Raw genomic sequence first — 23,311 nt, 5'->3', positions numbered from 1 at the left:
ATTATTTATGCAGGAAATAAGTCCAGGACCAGCCTATTGGCTCAGGGTGTCTGACTCTCCTAGGGAGGAGTTGTAAAGTTTGATGGCCACAGGCAGGAATGACTTCCTATGACGCGCTGTGCTGCATCTCGGAGGAATGAGTCTCTGGCTGAATGTACTCCTGTGCCTAACCAGAACATTATGTAGTGGATGGGAGACATTGTCCAAGATGGCATGCAACTTGGACAGCATCCTCTTTTCAGACACCACCGTCAGAGAGTCCAGTTCCATCCCCACAACATCACTGGCCTTACGAATGAGTTTGTTGATTCTGTTGGTGTCTGCTACCCTCAGCCTGCTGCCCCAGCACACAACAACAAACATGATAGCACTGGCCACCACAGACTCGTAGAACATCCTCAGCATCGTCCGGCAGATGTTAAAGGACCTCAGTCTCCTCAGGTAATAGAGACGGCTCTGACCCTTCTTGTAGACAGCCTCAGTGTTCTTTGACTGCGTTGCTAGTGTGGTAGTAGAGGCAGATGCATTCGGGGCATTTAAGAGACTGCTGGATAGGAATATGGATGAAAGGAAAACGGAGAGTTGTGTCAGAGGGTCCGTACTGTGCATAGTGCTCTAGGCTCTACGCACTCACGTAAAACATTCATTTGGGACTCGGACATGGTCTTAGCTTCCAGGATTAAGTTTAGTTTTGGACTGCTGTCCCATCGCACGTCCTGAAATCCCACCCCACCGAATTCCAGAAATGCCGCTTCCCTTCGACCATTCAGTTCCGTAACCCCTAATCACTGTCTCAGTACAGCGACACCAAGATCACCTTGCACTCCACTCAGAATCAGGGTTAATATCACCTGCAAACTGTGCGGCAGCAGTGCATTGGAATACACAATAAAAACCTATAAATTACAATAAGAAATATGTATATATTAAATAAATGGTACAGAAAAGAGAAAAAACCATGAGACAGTGTCCATGGGTTCATTGTCCATTTAGAAATCTGATGGTGGAGGTGAAGAAGCTGTTCCCAAAACATTCAGTTTTTTTGTTTTAATTTTGTTCTTTCTTGAATGATTTATGTTTAATTTATGTTTTTCTTGCAGAAGTTAGGTGTCCGATGTTGGTACAAGTACTGTTTTCGCTGTAGCTGTGCAGACACGTACTTCCTGTCGTGGTCAGTTTTTCCTTGTAATCTGTCTTTGCCTCTCATTTGCTTCTTTTTTCACTTCCCCTCAGTACTTCGTTAAGTGACCCCAGGATTGGTAACCCGGCATCAGTTTATGTCTACACTAGTTGACCCTTCATGTGTTTGGTCATAGATAGCTACTGCAGTTTTAGCTCCCCCACCCCCACCTCGTCTCCCTCGTGTAGCTGGAGATTAAGCACCTCCGCTTCCCACTGTTTCAGTGCAGTTTCCCCCATCAGGCTGTGATTTCAGTGTACCCTGGACAGACCTGTCCTCGCTCATTCAGACTGGCTCTTCTCCAAGGTAAAGGAACAGGTTGGCTGGTCAATGCCCCCTGTCACAGTTACTGCAAACATTACAGCATTACCATCACACACATGATCAAGAAAGATCTCCTGATCGCACTTCACACAAACACCCCTTCTCGTCTTGACGTTATTGCTCTTAATATCCACAGCTTGTCTACACCATGGACTTTGCTTATACCTGCAAATGTCTCTCCCACAAGTCAGATAACTGGGTTTGTTATTGATATGTGTGCTGACTAACTTTTTATTTCAGTCTATCACCCTGCCTGGGGCATAGGCTGCTGACAGCTGCTCACCAGATTCCTTTGTCCTGGGCCAGACTTTCAAGTTGTCCCCAGGGGTAGCCCATCTTCTTAGTGTCATATCCTTCCTTTCACAGGAATGAGATCTTTGGAGCTCCTGTTGGCGTTTCTGTGGTGTTGCGTTGTTACTGGATGGGGCTGCTAGCCGCATGGTCACCCTGCCTCCTTTTGAGGCCGGGCTTGCGTCCGACCATGGTGGAGTTGAAAAGTTCAAATTTCAAGTAAACTTATTATCGGAGGAACGTACACTCAGTAGCCTCTTTATTAGGCATCTCCTGTATCCAATTAGGTGGCCACTGAGTGTATGTTCAAGATCTTCTGCTGCTGTAGCCCATCCACTTTGAGGCTCAAAGTGTTGTGTGTTCAGAGAAGTTCTTCTACACAACACTGTTGTCTTCTTTTTCTGAAGTCCACCAGCCCTACTGGGGCACAGACCACCAACAGCAGCTCAACGGCTCCCCTCTCCTGAGACTAGTCCTGCAGCTTCCGCTTTCACCACATGACGTCATAGGTTTTCCAGGCGAAGATCCTTTCTCATCAAGGAAGTGGGTTCCTGGAATTCTGTTTAACATTTCTCTAGCACAGGGTTTTGGAGGGTCACTCCACTCTTTAAGAAAGGAGGGAAGCAGCAGAAAGGAAATTATTGACCAGTTAGCCTGACCTCAGTGGTTGGGCAGATGTTGGAGCCAATTGTTAAGTGTGAGGTTATGGAGTACTTGGTGACACAGGACAAGATGGGACAAAGTCAGCATGGTTTCCTTAAGGGAAAATCTTGTCTGACGAACCTGTTGGAATTCTTTGGGGAGATTAGGATAGATAAAGAGGATGTAGCAGATGTTGTATATTTGGACTTTCAGAAGGCCGTTGACAAGGTGCCACACATGAGGCTGCTTGCCAAGTTAAGAATCAATGGTATTACAGGAAAGTTACTCACATGGTTAGGGCATTGGCGGTCCTGGACATTTCATAATTTACTGGCATAATTTACATATTACTATTTAACTATTTATTACTATTCTATTACTATTTATTATTTCTATGACTATTACTATTTACTATTCACTAATAGTAATATTACTATTACTATTCATTATTTATGGTGCAACTGTAACGAAAACCAATTTCCCCCGGGATCAATAAAGTATGACTATGACTATGACTACGGTAGGAGGTAGTGAGAGGGAATAAAAGGATCCTTTTCTGGTTGGCTGCCAGTGACTAGTGGTGTCTGCAGGGGTCGGTGTTGGGACCACTTCTTTTTATGCTGTATATCAATGATTTAGATGATGGGATAGAAAACTTTGTTTCCAAGTTTGCAGATTATAGTATGAAGATTGGTGGAGGGGTAAATAGTGCTGAGGAAACAGGAAGACTGCACAAGGACTGAGACAGATTAGGAGAATGGGCAAGTAAGTGGCAAGTGAAATACAACGTTGGAAAATGCGTGTTCACGCACTTTTGTAGAAGAAATAAATGTGTAGACTATTTTCTAAATGGGGAGAAAATCCAAAAATCTGAGATGCAAAGGGACTTGGGAGTCCTTGTGCAGAACACCCTAAAGGTTAACTTGCAGGTTTAGTTGGTGGTGAGGAAGGCAAATGCAATGTTAGCATTCATTTCAAAAGTTCTATTTGAGTTACTGTCGCCTTCCTGCCAGCTTAAACCAGTCTGGTCATTCTCCTCTGATCTCTCTCTTAACAAGGCATTTTCACCAACAAAACTGCTGCTCACTGGATTTTTGTTTTTTGTTTTCACGACATTCTCTATAAACAATAGAGACTGTTGTCCGTGAACATCCCAGCAGATACTCAAGCCACCCCGTCTGGCACCAACAATCATCCCACAGTTAAAGTCACTTAGATCACATTTCTCCCTATCCTGATGTTTGGCCTGAACAACAACAGAACCTCTTGACCACGTCTGCATGCTTTTATGTATTGAGTGCTGCCACATGATTGGATGATTAAATATTTGCACTAACAAGCAGGTATACGGGTCAGCATGCCTAATAAAGGGTCCACTGAGTGTATATGTCACCATATACTACTCTGAGATTCATTTTCTTGTCGGCATTTTCTCTCTCTCTCTCTCTCTCTCTCTCTCTCACACACACACACACACACACACACACACACACACACACACACACCCCGACACGAATGGAGTGCTGCAGATCTGAGGGGCCAGGACGGAGGGACTGTCACTGCTGGAGGGGGTGATACTGAGGGGTCAGGGCGGAGAGACTGTCACACCGCTGCAGAGGACGATACTGAGGGATCGCCCGCTGTATTTTTTTCATTGCTACGTTGAACACGTTTCCTGTCTCCCAGGATCTCTGGGATGTTCTGTGTGCCAGAGCACCAGGAAATCTGTAAACTGAAATATTGTTATCTTTTAAGCCATATCTCCAGTCATGGACAGGCTGAAAGTTGCTGCTTTATTGGTTCACCGTCAACAGTAAGCAACGGGAACCCAAACACGAAACGTTTTCTCTGGCATGCCTAATACATTCACGCTGAACTTCACGGGGGGAAATTAACAGCAAGCGGGGTAGCTATCTGTAATGTAAAAAAATCTTCATTCCCGGAAGAATACCAAAGGGTGTTGCAGATTTACAAAAATGAAAAATCGATGGGCTTCTATCTTTCGCTAAACATTACTAGAAGTTTAAACAAATGTCCCAACAACTCAAACACAAGGTGGTTAAATCCCGATATCCCATTCCAGACTCACGCAGATCTTTGGCCATGGAGCTGCGGATTGTTCTCGTCATATTTTCGTTCCTCAGCTCCGCCGCTGCCGCTGAAGGTAATGCCGACGCTCGCCCGCTCCGCTGTTGGGGTTCAGTTGGCAATCGCGTGTCCCAACCACCGATGATGGGTTTTCTTTTAGTCAGGGCAGGAATGAATCGATGAGAGACCCAGTTTAGCCAGATAAAACACACAACAGAGGACAGTACAATCCAGTGTAGTACAGGCCCTTCGGCCCACAATGCTCTGCCGACCTTTTGACATACTCCAAGATGAACCGAATCCCCCCTCCCACATAACCCTTCAATTCCTTTCATCCATCTGCCATTCAGAGTCTCCTAAATGTCCGTAACGTATTTGCCTCTACCACCATCCCGTCAGCGATTCCCACTCATCTACCACTCCCTGCGTAAAAACCTACCTCTGACATTCCCCCCCCCCACTATAAATTTCTCCGATCGTCTTAAGAAGACGGAAAACCGGTAGGACACAAGAATAATGTGACCAAGCATTGGCGGAAGATCTCAGAAAGAATAGTGAGATATCTTCTAGGAGATGCGCCAGGAACAAGAAGGAACCCTGTGGGAAAGCTGTTGGAAAAGATTCTTAGGGATAGGATCTATAGGCATTTAGAGAATCATGGACTGATCAGGGACAGTCAGCATGGCTTTGTGAAGGGCAGATCGTGTCTAACAAGCCTGATAGAGTTCTTTGAGGAGGTGACCAGGCATGTAGATGAGGGTAGTGCAGTGGATGAGATCTATATGGATTTTAGTCAGGCATTTGACAAGGTTCCACACGGTAGGCTTATTCAGAAAGTTAGAAGGCATGGGATCCAGGGAAGTTTGGCCAGGTGGATTCAGAATTGGCTTGCCTGCAGAAGGCAGAGGGTGGTGGTGGAGGGAGTACATTCAGATTGGAAGATTGTGACTAGTGGTGTCCCACAAGGATCTGTTCTGAGACCTCTACTTTTCGTGATTTTTATTAACGACCTGGATGTTGGGGTAGAAGGGTGGGTTGGCAAGTTTTCAGACGACACAAAGGTTGGTGGTGTTGTAGATAGTGTAGAGGATTGTCAAAGATTGCAGAGAGACATTGATAGGATGCAGAAGTGGGCTGAGAAGTGGCAGATGGAGTTCAACCCGGAGAAGTGTGAGGTGGTACACTTTGGAAGAACAAACTCCAAGGTAGAGTACAAAGTAAGTGGCAGGATACTTGGTAGTGTGGAAGAGCAGAGGGATCTCGGGGTACATGTCCACAGATCCCTGAAAGTTGCCTCACAGGTGGATAGGGTAGTTAAGAAAGCTTATGGGGTGTTAGCTTTCATAAGTCGAGGGATAGAGTTTAAGAGTCGTGATGTAATGATGCAGCTCTATAAAACTCTGGTTAGGCCACACTTGGAGTACTGTGTCCAGTTCTGGTTGCCTCACTATAGGAAGGATGTGGAAGCATTGGAAAGGGTACAGAGGAGATTTACCAGGATGCTGCCTGGTTTAGAAAGTATGCATTATGATCAGAGATTAAGGGAGCTAGGGCTTTACTCTTTGGAGAGAAGGAGGATGAGAGGAGACATGATAGAGGTGTACAAGATAATAAGAGGAATAGATAGAGTGGCTAGCCAGCGCCTCTTCCCCAGGGCACCACTGCTCAATACAAGAGGACATGGCTTTAAGGTAAGGGGTGGGAAGTTCAAGGGGGATATTAGAGGAAGGTTTTTTACTCAGAGAGCGGTTGGTGCGTGGAATGCACTGTCTGAGTCAGTGGTGGAGGCAGATACACTCGTGAAGTTTAAGAGACTACTAGACAGGTATATGGAGGAATCTAAGGTGGGGCTTATATGGGAGGCAGAGTTTGAGGGTCGGCTCAACATTGTGGGCCGATGGGCCTGTACTGTGCTGTACTGTTCTATGTTCTATGAACGGCGGGCTGAGGTGTCAGCGTTTTCCAGGCGCATCGGTAGCGATGTACACCACGATCAGAGGCATAGACAGAGTGGAGAGACAGGGCTTTTACCAGTGCACAAATGGCTGATCTGAGGGGACATAATTTTAAGGAGATCGGAGGGAAGTATAAGGGGGATGCCATCTTGTGCCGAGTTTTTAACCTAGTTCAAGATCAATCTAACCCTTCTCTCCCACATAGCCCCCCATTATTCGATCATCTATGTGCCTCTCTGAGTCTCCTAAATATCTGCATCGTATCTGCCTCTACCACCACCCCTCGCACCTTCCACCCACCCAGCGCTCTCCCTCTGTGAAAAAAATCAACCTCTGACATTCTCGCCCCACCTTCCTCCCGCATACATTCCTCCAATCACCTTAAAGTCGTCTAGCCGTATCCCGCCCTGGAAAAAAGCAATGCCTCTCCACACTATCAAAACCTCTCCCTTCCATGTACAGACTTGATGGGCTGAAGGGCCTGCTTTTGTGACGTGTTCCCTTTCTATGCAGGGAACAGTGGTCCTCCGGTAGGAGTGAAGGAGTGTGACCAGCATGAACTCAGACAGAAATGGGTGCTGCCCTTGTCCGTACTGGAGGCTAGATACCTCCCCTCCATCCTCTCCCTCCTCTACCTCTTCTCCTTCTCCCCTCCTCCCCTCTCCTGCCTTCCTCCCCTCCCCTGCTTCCCCTATTCTCCTCTCTCTTCCCCTCCCTCCCACAACTACACTGAGGAAGTTGCAAAGGTCAGGGAGCACAGGGCTGAGTGGAGAGAGAGAGAGAGAGAGAGAGAGGGAGAGCTCGACCCTCTAGAGTGCACACCCATCTACGGCTCAGCGCCCCCACCCCGCCCCCGCTCCCCGCAATGTGGGAGAAGATTTGTCAACCCTGAGAACCAGGTAGACTTCATCCCGCGCCGGTTCTGTGAGCCCCGAGACCAGCGTGGGAGCAAATGCCCCACCACGGGGAGAGGACGGTGAGTAGGGGGTGGGGAGTGCTCCCCTTCTGTTGCTGATTCAGGGGCACCAGGATCCCCAGTGCATAGTCCATCCCATGTCCGTGCCCCGACCCCGCTCCCGGTGGCTGCGGAGCTGGGGTTCCCACGTACTCGGGAATGTGGAAATCGAAACTGTGCGTCTGTGATTACCTCGCAGTCTCGCTCTCGTCCTTCTCCCTGTCTGTGTCTGTAGCTCTCCCGTTTCTCTCCCTGTCTCTCTCTTACTCCATTCCTCTCCTTCACTCCATCTCTCAATCTTTCTCTCTCACTCATTGCTTCTCCGTAGATGCCCCTCCATCTCTTTCCCTCTCTTATTCTCCCTCTTTCTATCTCTCCCTCTTCATCGCTCTCTCACTCTCTTTCTCCTTAGATATTCCTCCATCTCTTTCCATCTCTCTCGATCTCTCTCGCCATCGATCTCTCAATTCTCTCTCCCTCTCTCTCTCACCTTCTCTCTTCATCTCTTTCTTTCTCGCTATCTCTTTCCCTGTCTTGTTGGAAATAGGAGCACTGCACAGTGGCAGGGAAAACACTGTGGGAGGGGCGGTACTGAGGGAGGGTCACACTGTGGGAGGGGTGGTACTGGGGGAGAGTCACACTGTGGGAGGGGTGGTACTGAGGGAGGGTCACACTGTGGGAGGGGTGGTACCGAGGGAAGGTCACACTGTGGGAGGGGGTGGTACTGAGGGAGGGTCACACTGTGGGAGGGGGCGGTACAGAGGGAGGGTCACACTGTGGGAGGGGTGGTACTGAGGGAGGGTCACACTGTGGGAGGGGTGGCACTGAGGGAGGGTCACACTGTGAGGGGCGGTACTGAGGGAGGGTCATACTGTGGGAGGGGTGGTACTGAGGGAGAGTCACACTGTGGGAGGGGGTGGTACTGAGGGAGAGTCACACTGTGGGAGGGGGTGGTTCTGAGGGAGGGTCACACTGTGGGAGGGGTGGTACTGAGGGAGGGTCACACTGTGGGGGGGGGTTACATTGAGGGAGGAGTGACACTGAGGGATTACTTCACTGAATTGGAACTTGTGCTGTCTGTTTAACAGAATCCTGTGTCGGTCGCTGTGATCTTGGCTTCCAGTTGGGCACGAAGTGTCAGTGTGACGCGCACTGCGGTTTCTACTCAAGCTGCTGCTCCGATTACCAGTCCGTCTGTGTAAAAAGTAAAGTCTTCTCACACACACACACATACACACACACACACACACACATTGACACTGAGATACACACACATAGGCACACCCAGAGGCAAACAACTACATCCATCTGTGTACATGTGTCACAACCAGGAGATGTTTACGGCGAGCCTTGTCCACTCCTCTTTGCTCGGCCGTTGTAGGTCCTTGTCTGTTGAAAGTCTGACCGAGTTCTTTTGTGTATTGAGAGTGAGAGAGATTTTGATTCTTCAAGGTTTATGTAGTTTACCCGAGTTCTTGCCAATTTTACTGATTAATTTCTGTAATCGATCTTGTGCTTTGTTTGAATTGCTGAAGTCTCCGCGATTCCCGTCCTTGAGCCCCTGTACGTGGATACAGGTGTAGAGTACGCAGGCATGTCACGACTGGGAGATGTGTGGGTGCGTGATTTTGCTTTTCTGCTGGTGGGATGTCGCCAGATCCTTCAGGTTAGACAGTCAAGCCTGCACAGCAGTGCGGCGGGTACTACTGGGGTCTCACAGCGCCAGAGACCCGGGTTCGATCCCCAATCCCGACGCTACAGTGTGCAGTCTGTGCGTCCTCCCTGTGACTGCGCAGGTTTGGTATTAGAATTGGAATTGCTTTATTATAGTCTCTGTACCAAGGTACAGTGAAGTTCGTCTTGCGTAGTCTTCATACAGATCAAATCATTACACAGTGCATTGAGCTAGAATAGAAACAATGCAGAAAAATTACTGAAAGAGTGCCGGGCAGATGAACGAAAAAGTGCAAGATCGCAACGAGGTGCTGTACATTGTGAGGCCAAGAGTTCAATTTACCGTCCGAGAGGCCAGTTCAGGAGTCCGATAACAGCTGCTGGAGCCTGGTGAGCTGAAATTTCAGCCTTTTGTATCTTCTTCCCGATGGGAGAGGGGAAAAGAGGCAAAGTCCGGGCAGGTTGATTATGCTGACTGCTTTATTGAGGCAGTGAGCTGTGCAGCTGAAATTCGTGATGTGCTAAGCTGTGTCCACGACGCTCCGCGGTTTCTTGCGGTCACGCGCAGAGCAATTGCCACACCAAGCCGTGGCGCGTTCAGGTCGAATGCGTTCACTGTGCATCGGTAAAGGTTTCCCCCGGGTGCTCCTGTTTCTTCCTACACTGCTGATGTGAATTGTGCGCCCCCCCCCATCACCCACGGTGTGTGGAACCATCGAGTCATTGGGCCATAGAAAGCTACCACACAGAAACAGGCCCTTTGGTCCATCTAGTCCATGCCAAACCATTTGAACAGCCTACCATCAACCCGCACTGGACCATCCCCTTCCACACTCCTATCACCCACGTACTTATCCAAACCACGTAAGCTGTGAAATCGAGCTCGCATGCGCCACTGGTGCCGGCAGTTCGTTCCACACGCTCACGACCCTTTGAGTGAAGAAGTTTCCCCTCATGTTTCCCTTCGACTTTTCACCTTTCAAACTTAACCCATGGCCTCGCCAATGTCTTATACAACTTCATCATATCCTGTCAGCTCCTGTACTCAATACATTGATTTATGAAGGCCAATGTGCCAGAAGCTTTCTTTATGACCCTATCTACTTGTGACGCCATTTCCAATGAATTATAGACCTGTATTCCCAGATCCTTTTGTTCTACCGCACTCCTCAGTGCCCTACCATTCACTGTGCCAGACCTAACCTGGTTGGTCCTTCTGAAGTGGGACATCTCAGAATCAGAATCAGGTTTATTATTATAGGGATGTGACGTAACATTTGTTGCACTTGTCTGTGTTAAACTCCATTTGCCATTTTCAGCTCATTTTCCAGCTGGTCCAGATCCCTCTGCGAGATATGATTGCTTTCCTCGCTGTCCACTATACCCCCAATCTTGGTGTCATCTGCAAAACTTGCTGATCCAGTTAACCACATTGTCACCCAGATCACTGATGTAGATGACAAACAACAACGGACCCAGCACTGATCCTGCGTCACTCCACTAGCCACAGGCCTCCAGCCAGAGAGGCAATCATCTACTACCATCCTCTCCCACAAAGCCAATGTCTAATCCAAATTACTGCCTCATCTTGAACGCTGAGCGCCTGAAACTTCCTGACAAGCCTCCAACGCAGGACTTTGTCAAATGCCTTGCGACAGTTCATGTAGACAACATCCATTGCCTTACTTTCATCCTTGCCTTCCTGGTAACGTCCTCGAAAAACTCTATAAGATAGTTAGACATGACCTACTATCAACGATGACATAATCAGTCCATGTCTATCCAAATGCACCTATATCCAGTCCTTTAGAATATCTTCCAATGACTTTCGCACTACTGATGTCGGACTCACTGGCCTTTTATTTTTAGAGCCTTTCTGAAACAACGGAACAATATTGGCTACCTTCCAATTCTCCGGTACCTCTCATGTCGTTCAGGATGATTTAACTATCTCTGCTTGGGCCCCTGCAATTTCTGCACTTGTCTCCCGCAGGATCCGAGGCAAAAGATTGTCAGGCCTTGCGGATTTATCCACCCTAATTTGCCTCAAGATAGCAAACAGCTCCTCCTCTGTGACCGGTATAGGGTCCCTGAATTTGGTGCTGCTTTGCTTCACTTCTACAGGCTCCGTGCCCCACTCCCGAGTAAATACAACTGCAAAACTTTCATTCAAGAGCTCCCCCATCTGTGTTGGCTCCACGCATGGTTACCATTCTGGTCTTCCAGCGGACTCAATTTTGTCCCTTGTAATCCTTCAGCTCTTAACACAGCTGCAGAATCCCAAACTCCAGAAATCTGCAGATGCTGGAGGAACTCAGCAGGCCAGGCAGCATTTATGGAAAAGAGTACAGTCGACACTTCGGTCCGAGACCCTTCATCAGGACTGGCAGAAAAGATGTAAAGTCAGAGTAGAAAGGTGGAGGGAAGGGGGAGGAGGAAAAGTACAAGGTGGTAGGTGAAACCGGGGGGGAGCGGGGAGAGATGAAATAAAGAGCTGGGGAGTTGATTGGTGAATGAAATAAAGGGCTGGAGAGGGGGGAATCTGATAGGAGAGGACAGAAGGCCATGGAAGAAAGGGAAGGAGAGGGAACACCAGAGGGAGGTGATGGGCAGGTGGGAAATAAGGTGAGAGAGGGAAACGGGAATGGGGAATGGTGAAGGGGCGGGGGGGCAATTACTGTAAATTGGAGAAATTGATGTTCATGCCATCAGGTTGGAGGCTACCCAGTCGGTATATAAGGTATTGCTCCTCCAACCTGAGTGTAGCCATATCGTGCCAGTAGATGAGGTCATGGACTGACATGTTAGAATGGGAAGTAGAATTAACATAGATGGCTACCGGGAGATCCTGCCTTTTCTGGCGGACGGAGTGTAGGTGCTTGGTGAAGCGGTCTCCCAATCTACGTCGGGTCTCACCGATATACAGGAGGCCACACCAGGAGCACTAGAATCCCTTACGATTGTGCTTCTTCTCGAGCCTTATTTTAGCCCTCCTAGTTTCTTACTTGAGTGTTCTCTTACATTTCTTGAACTTCATAAGCAGCACATTTCCTCCTCCCCGCATGCACCTGTTAGACATCTCCGTATTTTATTAACCGCAGTCTCAATATCTCCTGAAAACCGAGATTCCCTCTGAGTCGGCTGGGGTGATATACTGCGTCCGGTGCTCCCGATGTGGCCTTTTATATATTGTCGAGACCCGACGCAGACTGGGAGACCGCTTTGCTGAACATCTACGCTCTGTCCGCCAGCGAAAGCAGGATCTCCCAGTGGCCACACATTTTAATTCCATGTCCCATTCCCATTCTGACATGTCTATCCACGGCCTCCTCTACTGTAAAGATGAAGCCACACTCAGGTTGGAGGAACAACACCTTGTATTCCGTCTGGGTAGCCTCCAACCTGATGGCATGAACATTGACTTCTCTAACTTCTGCTAATGCCCCGCCTCCCCCTCGTACCCCATCTGTTATTTATTTTTATGCACACATTCTTTCTCTCACTCTCCTTTTTCTCCCTCTGTCCCTCTGACTATACCCCTTGCCCATCCTCTGGGTTCCCCCCCTCCCCCTTTTCCTTCTCCCTGGGCCTCCTGTCCCATGATCCTCTTGTTTCCCTTGTGCCAATCACCTGTCCAGCTCTTGGCTCCATCCCTCCCCCTCCTGTCTTCTCCTATCATTTCGGATCTCCCCCTCCCCTTCCCACTTTCAAATCCCTTACTCACTCTTCCTTCAGTTAGTCCTGACGAAGGGTCTCGGCCTGAAACGTCGACTGCACCTCATCCTAGAGATGCTGCCTGGCCTGCTGCGTTCACCAGCAACTTTGATGTGTGTTGCTTGATTTTCCAGCATCTGCAGAATTCCTCGTGATTCCCTATACGTGTTATTTTACAGGCACCTACAAGCTTTGTACTTTCAAGATTTCACTTCTACTAAGTACACCTTCAGCAGAAGCCAGCCTGTCTCGATCTACCCCTGCGAATCATTTCTGATACCATCAAGACTGGCCATTCCCCAAGTAGAGTCTCACACCACGGACCAGAAATTTACATTGAAACTAATGGTTTTGTGATCACTAGATGCAACGTGTTCCCCTACACAAACATAAACCCTTTGGGGTTGTTTAGGGTGGCGGTAAAAACCATTCTTCGCTTAGGGAGCAGGCCAGGTGACGCGGTCAGGCAGGGAAGCGTCACTGGGCGATGAGAGCATCCTTGTGAGGGCAGCCCTGTCTGTCAGGCGCCTTAGCCCCTGGGGTTCCGTCAACTACGATGCCCAAACCTCCAAAACTGTAGGTCTCTCCCCTCTAACTAGCTACAGAGGTTGAAAACTGCCTCAGTCTCCATCCCTCCCCTCTCTGAACGCACTGTGTGACGTCACATCTGGTCAGTCTCCCACCTCTCCCGAGAGACAGTTGCTCTGAGAATACGTGTGCAACGGTGCAGAGGGAGTTTCACTCAGTGTCTGACCCCGGGAGTGTGTGATGAGACGGTGCAGAGGGAGTTTCACTCTGTGTCTGACCCCGGGAGTGTGTGATGGAACGGTGCAGAGGGAGTTTCACTCTGTGTCTGACCCCGGGAGTGTGTGAAGGGACGGTGAGGAGGGAGATTCACTCTGTGTCTGACCTCGGGAGTGTGTGATGGGACGGTGTGGAGGGAGTTTCACTCTGTGTCTGACCCTGGGAGTGTGTGATGAGACGGTGCAGAGGGAGTTTCACTCTGTGTCTGACCCCGGGAGTGTGTGATGGAACGGTGCAGAGGAAGTTTCACTCTGTGTCTGACCCCGGGAGTGTGTGAAGGGACGGTGAGGAGGGAGATTCACTCTGTGTCTGACCTCGGGAGTGTGTGATGGGACGGTGTGGAGGGAGTTTCACTCTGTGTCTGACCCCGGGAGTGTGTGATGGGACGGAGTGGAGCGAGTTTCACTCTGTGTCTGACCCCGGGAGTGTGTGATGGGACAGTGCAGAGGGAGCTTGACTCTGTGTCTGACCACCTGTGTGTGTGATGGGACGGTGAGCAGGGAGTTTCACTCTGTGTCTGACCCCGGGAGTGTGTGATGCGATGCTGTGGAGGGAGCTTCACTCTGTGTCTGACCACCTGTGTGTGTGATGGGACGGTGTGGAGGGAGTTTCACTCTGTGTCTGACCCCAGGAGCGTGTGATGGGACGGTGAGCAGGGAGTTTCACTCTGTGTCTGACCCCGGGAGTGTGTGATGGGACGGTGTGGAGGGAGTTTCACTCTGTGTCTGACTGTCTTGAGAAGTAAGTGGATTGACGTCATTAACTAACAATGTGTTCTCTTGTGATTAGCATCCAGGGACGAGTTTGTCTTTCCGCACGATGAAGTTGATGGAAGCTTCGCGAATGAGACGGACTTTTATCCCGGATCGAATTGGACGTATTGGTATGATGAAGTGAATGAGACGGACTTTTATCCCGGATCGAATTGGACGGATTGGTCTGATGAAGCGAATGAGACGGATTTTTATCCCGAAACATATGGGACGGATATCTATCCCGAACCAGAACCGGAGCCCAGCCCGGAACCAACGCCGAGCCCGGAACCAACAAATGTGTGCAGCAGTGAAAAAACATTTGATGCAATCACCGAGGTGAAGAATGGATCCTTCTTCGCTTTCGAGGGTAAGCAGGACAAAGCGTGTAGTGTCTGAAGCTCAGCTGGGACTGATATGCGTGCTCGCCCCAGCCGCTCTCCCGACGCATCCACCTCCATTGTGGACAGAGGATCATGCAGGAGGGAGTTTCCCACTTTCATAGAAACATAGAAACATAGAAAATAGGTGCAGGAGTAGGCCATTCGGCCCTTCGAGCCTGCACCGCCATTCAGTATGATCATGGCTGATCATCCAACTCAGAACCCTGTACCAGCCTTCTCTCCATACCCCCCCTCCCCGATCCCTTTAGCCACAAGGCCCATATCTAACTCCCTCTTAAATATAGCCAATGAACTGGCCTCAACTGTTTCCTGTGGCAGAGAATTCCACAGATTCACCACTCTCTGTGTGAAGAAGTTTTTCCTCATCTCGGTCCTAAAAGGCGTCCCCTTTATCCTCAAACTGTGACCCCTCGTTCTCGACTTCCCCAACATCGGGAACAATCTTCCTGCATCTAGCCTGTCCAATCCCTTTAGGATTTTATACGTTTCAATAATATCCCCTCTCAGTCTTCTAAATTCCAGCGAGTATAAGCCTAGTCGATCCAGTCTTTCATGATATGAAAGTCCTGCCATCCCAGGAATCAATCTGGTGAACCTTCTTTGTACTCCCTCTATGGCAAGAATGTCTTTCCTCAGATTAGGGGACCAAAACTGCACACAATACTCCAGGTGTGGTCTCACCAAGGCCTTGTACAACTGCAGTAGTACCTCCCGGCTCCTGTACTCGAATCCTCTTGCTATAAATGCCAGCATACCATTCGCCTTTTTCACTGCCTGCTGTACCTGCATGCCCACTTTCAATGACTGGTGTACAATGACACCCAGGTCTCGTTGCACCTCCCCTTTTCCTAATCGGCCACCATTCACATAATCTGTTTTCCTGTTATTGCCACCAAAGTGGATAACCTCACATTTATCCACATTAAATTGCATCTGCTATGAATTTGCCGACTCGCCTAACCTATCCAAGTCACCCTGCATCCTCTTATCATCCTCCTCACAGCTAACACTGCCGCCCAGCTTCGTGTCATCCGCAAACTTGGAGATGCTGCATTTAATTCTCTCATCCAAGTCATTAATATATATTGTAAACAACTGGGGTCCCAGCACTGAGCCTTGCGGTACCCCACTAGTCACCGCCTGCCATTCTGAAAAGGTCCCGTTTATCCCCACTCTTTGCTTCCTGTCTGCTAACCAATTCTCCATCCACATCAATACCTTACCCCCAATACCATGTGCTTTAAGTTTGCACACTAATCTCCTGTGTGGGACCTTGTTAAAAGCCTTTTGAAAATCCAAATATACCACATCCACTGGCTCTCCCCTATCCACTCTACTAGTTACATCCTCAAAAAATTCTGAGATTCGTCAGACATAATTTTCCTTTCACAAATCCATTCCTTTCACCCTCGTTGCCGACAACACTGGGCCCTCTGGATGCAGGGAGATCCCAAGGAATCACGCCAGCCACGTGTCCGCGTGCCTCTGTCGATGTTCCTGCTTGGCCTTCGTTACCTGGTTCCCGTGGGAAGGTGCTGGAGACACTGAACCCCACGCACCCGCGCACACGACGGCGAGAGATTCCTCCCAACAGAGCCCCTGGTAGCAGATCCAATCTGCAGCCACAGGCCACACACTGACAAGGGGAGGGACCGCCTCGCTCCCAGCCCACTGTTCAGTTCCACTTTGGGGACTAATTTGGAATTGAAATCGGTACCGCCGGCTCACAGAGTTACCGCTCGACAGACAAGGCACGGTGGAGGCAACTCTCGTGAAGGTTGAATGCGATTGGGGTGATCCCCTCTGGTGTTGGGAGGGAGGTGTGGGTTTGTGGAGGGAATAGGGGGGTCCTTAGTGAGAGTGAAAGAGGAGATTTTGAGATTTCATCTGTGCCCCTGTAAGACGAGAAATTCACTCTGTGTCTGACCCCGGGAGTGTGTGATGGGACGGTGGGGAGGGAGTTTCACTCTGTGTCTGACCCCGGGAGTGTGTGATGGGACGGTGTAGAGGGAGCCTCACTCTGTGTCTGACCCCGGGACTGTGTGATGGGACGGTGTGGAGGGAGATTCACTCTGTGTCTGACCCCGGAAGTGTGTGATGGGACCGTGTGGAGGGAGTTTCACTCTGTGTCTGACCCCGGGAGTGTGTGATGGGACGGTGTGGAGGGAGTTTCACTCTGTGTCTGACCCCAGGAATGTGGAACAGTGTGGTGGGAGCTTCATTCTGTTTGTCCCCGGGAGTGTGCAATGGGACGGTGTGGAGGGAGATTCACTCTGTGTCTGACCCCGGGAGTGTGTGAAGGGACAGTGTGGAGGGAGTTTCGCACAGTGTCTGACCCCGGGAGCGTGTAATGGGACGGTGTGGAGGGAGTTTCACTCTGTGTCTGACGCCGGGAGTGTGTGACGGGACGGTGTGGAGGGAGCTTCACTCTGTGTCTGACGCCGGGAGTGTGTGACGGGACGGTGTGGAGGGAGATTCACTCTGTGTCTGACCCCGGGAGTGTGTGATGGGGCGGTGTGGAGGGAGTTTCCCTGTGTGTCTGATCCCAGGAGTTTGTGATGGGGCGGTGTGGAGGGAGTTTCACTCTGTGTCTGACCCCGGGAGTGTGTAATGGGGCGGTGTGCAGGGAGTTTCACTCTGTGTCTGACCCCGGGAGTGTGTGATGGGACAGTGAGGAGGGAGTTTCACTCTGTGTCTGACCCCGGGAGTGTGTGATGGGACGGTGTGGAGGGAGTTTTTTCTGTGTCTGACCCATTACTTTCTTCTCCCCTCAGGGAAGTATTTCTATGAGTTGAATAATACAGGTGTAGCTGATGGATATCCGAAGCTGATTCAGGATGTGTGGGGAGTGCAGGGCCCCATCGATGCTGCCTTCACACGAATAAACTGCGAGGGAAAGACGTATCTGTTCAAGGTCCGAGCGGCTGCGGACTGGGGCCAGGCGCGGTCATTTCTCGGGGTTTGACTCTACGTTGCGGCGTTAATTCACATTGATTGAGATCCTTAGTGAGGGGTGTCGAGGCAGCAGACCGATGGGAAGATAAAAAATGTGGGTTACCCACGCACCATTCCAGACCGAGGGTCACCATAAAACTATAAGTCTGAGATGAGGTCATTTGGCCCATTTAGTCAGTGCGTTATTTCATCATGACTGATTTACTATCCCTCCCGACGCCATACTCCATCCGTCTTGCCATGACCTTTGACGCCCTTTCTAATCAAGAACCTACCAACCTCTGATTGAAATGGACCGAATGGCGGTGAGTTCCACATATTCACCACACCCTGGCCAAATAAAGTTCTCCTCATCTCTGATTTAAATGGCGCCTTTTCAGTCCTAGTCTGTGCTTTCTGGTCAAAGACTCTCTCACTATTGGAAACGTCCTCTCCACAGCTGGTGTCAAGAGTGTGTGATGAGACAGTGTAGAGGGAGCCTTACTCTGTGTCTGACCCTCGGAACACGTGTAGAGACAGATCGCCCAGATGAGTGGATGAGTGTTGTCTGGCGCTGTATATAACCCTGTGCCCGAGACGGGTGCACTTGATTAACCTGCCTCTCCTTCTCCAGGGTAAGTTTTACTGGCGGTTTGACAATGGCGTCATGGAAGCCGATTTCCCGAAGCTGATCAAGGAAGGTTTTCCCCAAATTCCGGACAACGTTGACGCCGCACTGGCACTGCCGGCATCTGGCGCCCGCGGGAAAGAGGGAGTCTACTTCTTCAAGGGTAAGGCAAGATTTCCCACCCTCTGAGTGCTGTTTAGCTACTGGCCAGATACAGCTGATCTCGGTTCCTGACCAACCCTCTCGTCTGCAGGCCGTAACTATTGGAAGTACGTCTTTAGCAGCCAACCCCGCCAAGGGGAGTGCGAAAGCACATCCATCTCTGTCCCCTTTCGGAGATACGCCCAGTTCATGCTTCTCGACTGGCAGGAAGACTTCTTCACTGAGCTCTTTGGATCACCTAGGAGAGGTAACCTTCCACAACGGCTTGTTCTCCTGATCGTGGGCTTCTCCAGCCCACTCCAGTGTGGTGTCCGGTTCTCCAGTGTTGACGCTGGTGAGGCCAACTTTGGAAGACTGTGTGCATTTCTGGTCACTTACCTGCTGGAAAGTTATCAATAAGATTGAAAGAGTGCAGAGAACAAGGATCTTGCTGGGACATTTGAGGGCCTGATTTATAGGGAAAGGTTGAATAGATTAGTATTAACACACAGAAAATGCTGGAGGAACTCAGCAGGGCAGGCAGCGTCTATGGAGGAAATAAACAGTCGAGGTTTTGGGCCAAAACCCTTCATTAGGACTTTCCTCCCTGGAACCTAGGTGAATGAGGGGAGAATTGACAATGGAATACAAAATTATCAGCGGCATCGATTAGGTAAATGCAAACAGCTTGTTTTTCCACCGACGAGAACTTGAGGTCAGAGGTCAGGGGTGAAAGGTGAACTATTGACGGGACACATGAGGGGGAACATCTCCCAGAAGGTGGTGAGATTGTCGAACGAGCTGCCGGAAGAAGTGGGTTCGATTTGACTATTTAATATTTAAGAGAATACCGGGATCGGAGGGCTTTTGAGGGCAATGGTGGGCGGGTCAATGGGACTAGACAGATTATTAGGTCGGTCGGCACGGACTAGATGGGCTGAAGGGTGTGTGTCTCTGCTGTAGTGCTCGATGACTGTATGACTCTCTCTGCGTCCTTATACTTCCCGTTTTACCTTCAGCTTCGTCCGTCTCACTTTTCCATTTCACTATTTCACTGCGCTTCATTTCATTACTGGCCATCTTGTACGACCACGAGGTATAGGAGCAAAATCAGGCCACTCGGCCCATTCTGTCTGCTATTCCATTAGTGCATAGCTAACTTATTATCCCGTTCAGCTCCATTTTCCTGCCTTCTCTCCCTAACCTGACTATCCAACAACCTAGGAACCTCTGCTTTGAATATACCCAATAACTAGCCTCCACAGATGTCTGTCGCCGTGAATTGCACATCTGGCCGAGCGCCCGGGGTGTGGTTACACATCTGGCTGAGTGTCCAGCTGCGGACACACATCTGGCCGTGACCCCGTCCTCTCCTGGAGCCCGGCCAGCCGAGCTGACACCACATTCTGCTTCCCTTTACAGGTGGTACCTTCGGGCCGTTCCGTACCGGTTATCACTGGGGTGGGCTTCCTGCCCGCATAGATTCGGCGGTGATCGGGAAACTGTTCACGGTCAGTAAACTGATTGAGCGGCACCGCGGGAGGAAACCGGTTTGGCACGGCGGGAGGAGAGCGCACCGACGCCGCAGGAGGAAACTGCACCGACACCGCGGGAGGATAATGCATCATCGCAGAGGGAAGAAGCCACATCCTCACAGCGGGAAACGATGCCCGACAAGCTCGCAGGAAGAGCACTCGTCCAGCTACGAAGACGAAACCTACATCTTTGTGCCCAGCCAGAGTGTCTACTTCTTCTCCGGAGGTAACGGCTCCACCTCCTCCCCGCGGTCCCTGCATGCCCTCCCTTCCCCCGACACCCGATCCCGGGGTTGCCACACACTGATCCCTCCCCGCCCCAGAAAATGTGGAAACACGACACCGCCAATTCGGGAACCAGAGGCTTGGTTGATGTTGGAGGAGATTAAAAAGGTCAGCACAACGTTGTGGGCCGAAAGGCCTGTACTGTGCTGCTCTTAGCAACACTCACAACATGCTGGAGGAAAGAGCAGGTCGGGCAGCGTCTACGGAGGGAATAAACAGTCGAGGCTTTGGGCCGAAGCCGTTCATCAGGAAGGACTAAAGACTGTCCAAGAAGTTGGGGGAATTGCGCTAGCTGGCAGGTGATAGACGAGGCCAGGTGGCTGGAGGAGTTGGGCTGGGATGAAGTAATAAACTGGGATGTGATAGGTGGGAAAGGTAAAGGGCTGAAGAACATGGAATCTGATAGGCGAGGAGAGTGGACCATAGGGAAAGGCGGGAAACGGCGGAGGAGAGTGAATCAGTACGGACTACAGAAATTATTGGGAGTTTGAGAAATCGGCGTTGATGCCATCAGGTTGGAGGCTGCTCGGACCTTATATAAGACGTTGCTCCTCCAATCCGAGAGTGGCCTCATCATGGCAGTCGAGGAGACCATTGACCGACACTGGTGTCGGCACAGCATGGTATTGAACGGCTCGATGTTTACGTGAACGTCGCGGCACTGAATGCGGGAGCTGGGTGTCACTGGATTGAAGTTCACGGGGCCTTATCCAAGTAGAGGTAATGGGATGGGCGATTCCAAAGTCTCGCCCTGGGTCAATTCCTTCCAAGAAAAACAGAGGTTACTGGTCGGGCAGCCTCTCGGGAGGGAGAAACTTCACCAACGTTCCAGCTCGACCAGGCTCTTGGACCGGGAATGTTCACTGGTTCTCTCCCCAGTCGCCACCCGGCCTACCGGGCCAAAATTTCACAATTAAGGAGATCAAAGATGAACTTTATCAAATGGATGTTGAAACATCGACTTATGCAGTGAAATGTGCCCCCACAACGGCTCTGGGACAGTCTCACTGTACCCAAACCTCTCCCTCCGGAACAATCTTCCCTCTCCTCCACCTGACCCCCCCCCCACCCAGCCTTAGGACACATTCTTCCCCTCCCTTCCTCCTCACCCCGATCCCCGAGACAGTCTTTTCCCCTTCCCTCTTCTCCCCTCCATCCCGTCCGGTTCAGGGACATAGTCAACATCGAATACACAACACAGGACAACGATGGACTGCGCAGGCCCGCAGGTGTTCCGGCATCAACATAGCGGGCGCACAACTTACTAACCCTAACCCTTCTGTCTTTGGAATGTGGGAGTAACGGGAGGGACCGAAGGAAATCTTCCCGGTCACGGGGAGAATGGACAATATCTTTACAAGCGGCGGCAGGAATTGAACCCGGATCTTTGTCACTGTAAAGTGTTACGCTAACCGCTACGCTACCGTGCCGCCCGCATCTGGAGGGTTTTACTGACGGTAAACCCGGGGTTCACTGATGGGGCACTCCCCCACTCCCGTTACTCTGCCGGCCCCCATCCCTTCCCCACGGGTTGCTGCAGATATTCAGAATTCCCGGCGCAGATAATCCGAGGCCCCCGCCCCATTCACAACCCCAGGAGGGTTTGTATTTTCAGGGGAGACGCTCATACGGAAGTTGGGGGCCAGGGATGGCGGCCTACCAGCGGGCAACGAAGGGCAAGAGGAATGTGTGACACGGTGATCCGGGGTTGGAGGCTGAGAGGACGGTCGGGGCACAATCCCATCCTAAAGCCCGAGCAGAGTTCAAATTCCGTTTATTGTCACTCAACCGTACACACGTATACCGCCAAATGAGACAATGTTCCCCTGGGCTAGGGTGCACATCACAGTACATATAACTCACACACAACCGTACGCATGTATACCGCCGGACGAAACAATGTTCCCCTGGGCCAGGGTGCACATCACAGTACATATAACGCACACACACAGCACATAAAGTAATATTCCTACAAATAAATAAATAATAAAGCATATTCCAGAAGATTAACATTTAGCATAAGATGTATTTACGATACAAGTAAACAGATAACACTACCTGGGCTTCCTGCGTGATGAGACCCGGGTGGTGTCAGGGAGCTCAGTAGTCTAATCGCCTGGGCGAAGAAACTGTTTTCCATCCTAGTCCTCATGCTATGGTACCTCCTGCCTGATGGTAGGGGGTCAAAGGGATTGCTTAACGGATGGTGTGGGGTGGGGTTCATTGATAATGTTAAGAGCCTTGCAAACGTAGCGATCCTGATAAATAGTCACGGTCATACTTTATTGTTCCCGGGGGAAATTGGTTAATCCCGGGGGGAAATATCTCCAGTGGGTGGAAGGGAGACCCCAATGATCCGCTCAGCCGTCCCTGCATTCGTTCGTAGAGTCTAGTGGTTAGATGTGTTGCATTTCCGTGCGAGACGGTCAGGCCGCTGTTAGTGACGCGCCTGTACTAAGCAGGGTGTTTCACTGCGATTTCAGGTGACTATTACCGGGCTGACCTGGGGACCAAGACGGTGGCATTTGCTCGGCCCCGGTATCCACGATCCATCGCTAAGTACTGGTTCAAGTGCAAGGACGTTTTCGAGTAACGACGGCCGTGGAAAGCAGCGTCCCAGGCTAAGCCGCAGATTCCGGGAACGTAGCGGGGCAAAGGGTAGGCCGCGGAGGCGTGAGGGGCAAGGAGGTTACTAGCGAGAAAATAAAATGTGAACTATCCTGTCTCCGTGATGGTCATTATCTCCATCTACCGTATCTCGGGCTCAGTGACCGCTGGAACGGGTAACACGTAAAACCGCACAAACTAGGAAACAATCCGGTGGACGGAGTCAGGGGGTCAGGGGTGTGACTGACTTACTGAGGTTTCCCAGCGGTTTAAATCTTTAACCACGGCGATGGGGATTCACTATGCTGGGTGCTCTGGAACAGGGCTCACTGGATTGGGAGACAATATACCAGAGGGTCACAGAACACAGAACAGTACAGGCCCTTCGGCCCACGATG

General features: G+C 50.4%; 1 protein-coding gene across 2 annotated transcripts; it reads left to right on the top strand.

Moving 5' to 3' along the window:
- The first annotated feature begins 4,520 nt into the window (after positions 1–4,520).
- LOC140187522 (vitronectin-like) lies at positions 4,521–23,031 on the top strand. Of its 2 annotated transcripts, XM_072242876.1 has the most exons (8): positions 4,521–4,601; positions 8,524–8,640; positions 14,417–14,749; positions 17,558–17,697; positions 18,352–18,508; positions 18,599–18,754; positions 19,909–20,247; positions 22,790–23,031. In XM_072242876.1, the coding sequence occupies exons 1-8, from the start codon at positions 4,541–4,543 to the stop codon at positions 22,897–22,899; spliced, it is 1,413 nt and encodes a 470-aa protein (XP_072098977.1). In that variant the 5' UTR covers positions 4,521–4,540; the 3' UTR covers positions 22,900–23,031. The 2 variants fall into 2 exon arrangements, with proteins under 2 accessions (XP_072098977.1, XP_072098978.1); XM_072242877.1 differs by lacking the exon at positions 8,524–8,640 and having other exon boundaries at positions 4,537–4,601.
- Positions 23,032–23,311: the final 280 nt, after the last annotated feature.

Source organism: Mobula birostris, chromosome 25 (genome assembly GCF_030028105.1).
Source record: "Mobula birostris isolate sMobBir1 chromosome 25, sMobBir1.hap1, whole genome shotgun sequence".
Taxonomy (NCBI): Eukaryota; Metazoa; Chordata; class Chondrichthyes; order Myliobatiformes; family Myliobatidae; genus Mobula; species Mobula birostris.
The sequence above is the reverse complement of the archived record's forward strand: the minus strand, read 5'-3'. Positions and strand labels throughout refer to the sequence as shown.

What these genes read in the sequence shown, in the direction of transcription:
- LOC140187522 (XM_072242876.1), top strand. Translation starts at nt 4,541, where the DNA reads ATGGAGCTGCGGATTGTTCTCGTCATATTTTCGTTCCTCAGCTCCGCC. An exon ending in CTCCGCCGCTGCCGCTGAAG is followed by an intron (nt 4,602 to 8,523) that starts GTAATGCCGACG and finishes TCTGTTTAACAG; the next exon opens with AATCCTGTGTCGGTCGCTGT. An exon ending in ATCCTTCTTCGCTTTCGAGG is followed by an intron (nt 14,750 to 17,557) that starts GTAAGCAGGACA and finishes TTCTCCCCTCAG; the next exon opens with GGAAGTATTTCTATGAGTTG.